The sequence below is a fragment of the Corvus brachyrhynchos genome, unplaced genomic scaffold (genome assembly GCF_000691975.1).
Source record: "Corvus brachyrhynchos isolate BGI_N302 unplaced genomic scaffold, ASM69197v1 scaffold616, whole genome shotgun sequence".
NCBI classification, from domain to species: Eukaryota; Metazoa; Chordata; class Aves; order Passeriformes; family Corvidae; genus Corvus; species Corvus brachyrhynchos.
The window spans coordinates 1294348-1299798 of record NW_008238831.1 but is presented as its reverse complement, the minus strand read 5'-3'; the positions used below and the strand labels follow the sequence as shown (position 1 = coordinate 1299798).

General features: G+C 40.2%; 1 protein-coding gene across 2 annotated transcripts in view; it reads left to right on the top strand.

Annotated features, from left to right (window-relative positions):
* Positions 1-3967, top strand: part of LOC103618364 (kazal-type serine protease inhibitor domain-containing protein 1) — a 12810-nt gene extending 8843 nt beyond the window's left edge. Inside the window, exons 3-4 of one of the 2 annotated variants that reach the window (XM_008636754.2) lie at positions 144-288; positions 1638-3967. In XM_008636754.2, the coding sequence (XP_008634976.1) occupies positions 144-288; positions 1638-1783 (291 nt within the window). In that variant the 3' untranslated portion in view covers positions 1784-3967. The remainder of the gene's footprint in view (positions 1-143; positions 289-1637) is intronic. The other variant, XM_017738182.1, reaches the window with a different exon arrangement.
* Positions 3968-5451: the final 1484 nt, after the last annotated feature.

The window sequence follows — 5451 nt, the reverse complement described above, 5'->3', positions numbered from 1 at the left end:
AGCAGGAATAAGCAGAATCAAAGCCTGTTTGCATTAAAAAAAAGCAAAGGTTTTAATGATATTTAATCCATCCACAATTATTTTGATAAATATCATGGTGTCTCCTAGCTACTTAATTTCAACCATTTCTTTCCTTCTCAAAGGAAAGAGGTGGGCCTCAGAAGTATGGTGTGACAGGCTGGCTGCAGATTCAAGGCCTCAAAAAATCAGATGAAGGCATTTACATCTGCCACACCAAAAATAAGTATGGTGCAACATATGCCTCTGCAAGACTGAAAGTCATTGATGGTAATTTTTTTTTATTTGAATGTAAAAAATATAAAAATGAATACAAGCAGAATGCAAAGGATGGGGTCAGAATGCAAATGAAGCATAGGGCAAATTACCCAAAGCTGCCTGTATTTTTACTCTTCTGAGTGCTTTTATTTTACTGTACCCCCTAACGGGTTTATATAGTAATATTTTGCTGCGAATTATACCAGCTTCCAGAAAACAGAAAACCGTGGGTTGGAGCCATACAGCTGAGACACATTATTCCACTGTCCTTATCCTAGAGAAGTCCTTTGATGTTAGTAGGACCCAGAACAACAGCTGGTGTAACTGAGGGAGTCTTTGAACCGTGGCAGGTCTGCTTAGCTGTTTATTTTTCAAAAAACTAGGAAGGAAACCGTTGTTATTCCTTAATGAGAGTGGTTCAAAAGATGTAAGAAATAGCTTTGCGGTTGTTTTGCATTGTGCCCAGACCTGCAGAATAATATCCTTCTTCCTCTATGGAGAACTATTTTTCCTGGCAAATCCAGGATAAAGATGCATTGTCATATTTACCTCCTGGTCTAGAGGGGTTTGTCACTCACCTCATTTCTACAAGGGGCTTTTAAAGCTTCATTTTCTCTGGCAATATTTGCAGATGCACAGCAGCTGCAGAGGACCGATGTCATAGCTTACTAGTATTAGGAATTAAATGCATTTTCAACATGTCCTCAGCACAGGAAAGATGTGGACATGTTAGAGTGGGCCCAGAGAAGGCCATGAAGATGCTCCAAGTGCTGGAGCACCTCTGCTCTGGAGACAGGCTGAGCAAGCTGCTGGTGTTAAGCCTGGGGAAGAGAAGGCTCTGGGGAGATCCCAGAGCCCCTTCCAATCCCTAAAGTGGGCTTACTAGAAGGAGGGAGAGGGACTTTTTATACAGTGGTTGGGCAAGGGAGAATAGTTTTGAACTAAAATGGGAGAGATTTTGATTGGATGTTAGGAAGAAATTCTTTACTCAGAGCGTGGTGAAGCACTGACACAGGTTTGTTAAAGAAGCTGTGACTGCCCCATCCCTGAACTGTCCAAGGCCAGGCTGGACGGGGCTTGGAGAAACCTGGGATAGTGGAAGTGTCCCTGCCCATGGCAGGGGGGTGGAACAAGATGATCTTTAAGGTCCATTTCAAACCAATCTATTCTGGGATTCCATGATTCTATATAGAAATTTAACCTTCAGTGGTATGAGGTCAAACCATTGGATAAAACCCCTGTCCTTTTCATAAATAACAAGGATTCAGAAACTCTGAGCTTGCTGTACAAATCCAAACCCATGCCTTCCTCTTTATTCCTATCTTCAACTAATTTAATCTGGATTCAATTACATCTTGCAGACCCATCTCCTGCATTTGCATTTACTGCTGGCAGCAGAAGCGCAAGCTACAGCATTGAATATGAGGAGTATTATGACAATTCTGATGAGGAAGATGATGAAGAATATGAGTCTGGGGACTACGATAATGAAAACAACTCTGAATAATAGTTTTTATACATCTATTGTCCAAATCCTTTCACACCGTTATATTTACCAGTAGTCTCTGTTCTGTAAATGGCTCCTCTGATAACACACACACTCACTTGTGTATCCCCCTTCCTGAAATGCAGCTTTGGATGAAGTACACCATGCTACTTACCAGAAATAAGAACAGTTGTAACACCATATATTTAGACTATTAAATAAAATTCCTCAACATGCACCTTTCTAGTAAGTATGCCAAAGGGATCAAATTTTATATTAATTTTTAACTTACCTTATAATTTCTTTCACACATTCTAATTTGTCTACAAAAAATGTCAATAGTTCAACAAAACTTTTACTTCGAATCAATTTTCTTTTTGTCTGTAAAGTACTGAGAAATATCAAGAGATTTTTCACATGGCAACAAGCCTAAGTAAGTATGGAGGTTGCAAAATAGTCTTTAATCTCTTTAGTTCATGTTTTCTCATAAGTTTCATCAGGATTTTTCTTCTCATTTGAAATTTTCCATGGTGAGTCTCATCAAAAGTGAATTATCTGTCTTTTGGGGGATGATTTTGTTTACTTTTAATAGATACATGAAGCAATCACGGTCTAAAGCCAGTAAGTGCTGCTTTACTGTCAATACTCAAAAACAGCCAGAAGAGATTCTTTGTGTGTTCAAACATTTGAGCACATCTTGGACTCCTTCTTCTAACAGCTCCTGCATTACTCCTCACAGCGCTGGCTCCTTCCCACCAGCCTGGGAGTGGTTCAGGGTTTGGGATCATAATTTTCCCCCTGAATGGGATGCTGGTTGGTGGGCATTTCTGCAGTTTAAAGGCGGAAGCTGCTCTGTAACTCAGTGCATGCCCTTCAAACACACAGAGATTGCACTCCAGAGCCAGGATCTATCCTTTGTCTGGGGCTGTGCACGAGCTGTCCCTATCCCCAACCCATCAGCAGTGCCAAGCTGCTGAAAGGGCAGAAAACCACCAGAACACATGCACCTTGTGCAAACTGATCCATGAACCAGACAGCAAAGGAGATGGAGCCAAAAACACACTTCCAAGGGTTGAGTGAGCACCCTGAGAAATTTCTCCAACTGCTTTTGTTAACTAATTACATGAAGGCTGGCTCGGCATTAATGGGAAATGGAAAACACCAACCCTGCACTTACACCTCTGTTCCCATTGGCTGAGGACAGATGAATAGCAGTAAAATACTGAACGACATTAGGGACTAAGGAAGCAGAAGTTCAGGCATCTGCAGGGAAAGCCTTCGTGTCCTCAGCCTCCTTGGGCCAAGGCACAGGCCCAGGCAGTGGTCCCTGCACACACCAAGGTGGCTGTGAGCTGAGTTCCTGGTGACAGGGAAGCTTTACGGGCAATTTTGCTGTACCCATACACACACTGTGTAGAATTTTTAATGCATATACAGTACATCACAAATTCTTCTTTTAATGTGCTATTTGTACCTTTTTTTGCTATTAGAAAGATTTTTCTTTTCAATTTGAATTACATTAAGAAATTGGCTATAGACTGTGTTTGCCCTGAGGTATTATTGACCTCTGTCCAGCAAACAACCAAAGAATAATTTATTTCATTTCAGGCTTCATGGGGTATTGTCAGCTTCTGAGAAGAAAGTGTGTCATTGTGTTATTGAAAATGATTAATTAGTTTTAATTAGGAATAGGAAGTGGCTTCATTTTTTACTGGTTTTGTTTTTATGGACTCTTCCTGGTCTTCTTAGTGATGTGTTAATAACCTTTTTTGCTTATCCACTATATATTAAATTAAACATAAAATTATCTGATAGAAATCACTGATTATTTTTTATGGAACTATTTAATATGCAGACCTATACTCAAGATCAATTGTGATCTGCATAGCAAATTAATGAATTAGATTACTAAAGTAATCACTAAATGGTGGCAATATATATTGGCATAGTATAGTACACAGCACAGAAAATAATCTTGAAATCATTAGCCATAGAAAGAAATTAGAATTCTTCAGGGCCTTTTGTTGCTGTTAATGTAAAATGAAAAACAGAAGGAAAAGAATGTTTGAATGAGAAAATGTGCAGCAGAACTCCAGCAAATACCAGTTTGTGAGTGTTTAGCCTGATGGAGTATGTCTGTTTAAGAAAAGCTCACATTCCCAGAACAAAGAATTCTAAATTAAATATGTTGCATTTCTCTCCGTATGTATTTTTTATATATATTTAAGTTCTTGTAAATTATCAGCCATTCCTTTCAGTAAGAAAACTGCATTTTAGGAAAAATCCCAGTGTTATGCAAAAAAAAAAAAAAGGAACACTGACACCTTGAACAATTTCTAGTTTCTTTTTTGTGGGAGGGGACAAAACCATCTGGTTTTGTTTATATACTTCAACAAGCATTTAATGTTAAATTTTAAAAAGCATGAAGGAGATTCAGTCCTCTCTGAGCTGCGTGGCAAACAAATGGATCTCATTGTGAATGCATTGCCTGTAGCAACAGATCTGTTCACGTAACCCAAAGGAACAGCAATTCAAGAAGAGAGGTTTATTCTATCTAGAAGGAAATGAGCCAGAGTTGAGCTGAAAACTATGCATTAGTCCTGGTACTGTATTTTCCAAGGCAGACCTAAACCCTCCTTTAATTGAGCTTCCACAGAAGACTGTAAGAATTTTGTTGCAAGTCTGAAATTCATGGCACAGCTTCCTCCTGCCACACAAGCATCTTCACTGTGCCATTTCCCCCTCCCACGTAAGGGAATTGTATAGAAGTTGCTACAGAAATTACTCTACTTAATGCAGTAGGTCCTTTGGGCGAGGACCCTGACATAGGCTGGGGTGCTTTCACAATCTAACATTATTACTTGCTGTGTTCAAGTTTTGTCAGGTATTAGTCTAGGAATCCATTAATTCTTTAGCTGGACCAGTTTTTTTCCCCTTAAAATAACCAGGATATAGTTGAAAGGAATCAGATATAGAAAGGCAATTTTCTGCATTCCAGAGATTAAAATGATTCAAGTGATGGTTAAATGAGGTGCAATGCCAGGGGTGCCCTGTGCAGCTGAGCACAGTGTGCGCTCTGTGCCTGCCCCGTGGCACAGCTTTGTGCTCTCCCCTTCTGTCCGTGCTCAGCCATCACCACGGACAGGAGACCCAGGCCAGGGGGACAGATGTTTCTGGCCAGGAACAAACACTCTCCAGGCAAGCTGGGAATTGGCTCATTCTGCAGAAACTCCAGCTCTCACTCACACTTAGGTACATGCTCTATCCACAGACTCTGCTCGTGAACTATTTATTTATTTGTTTGTTTATTAACCCCATTTCCATAATTTTGTTTCAGACTAATAATTAATGAAGGTATTTTGTATAAAAGCATATGGTTCAGTGATTCAACCGTGATAGTTCATGTGCAAAGAAACCACTCTTCCTACCCTGACTAAATTGTCCTAATAATTGTTTCTCGACCTCACTGCTGAGGATGAATCCAGCAAATACACCCAATCCATGTTTTCCTTCCAGGTCTAAACCAGTTTCCATTTCCAGAGACATTCTACCAGTGTAGTCCCCTTCTCTGGGGCTACCAGGCTTCACATGGGAATTTTTGAAACGTGGGCAATAAAGCATCAGGGAAACATGAATAATTTTACACCAACTGCTCATCGTGAGGCGGACCCCACGCTGATCCGGGCGGA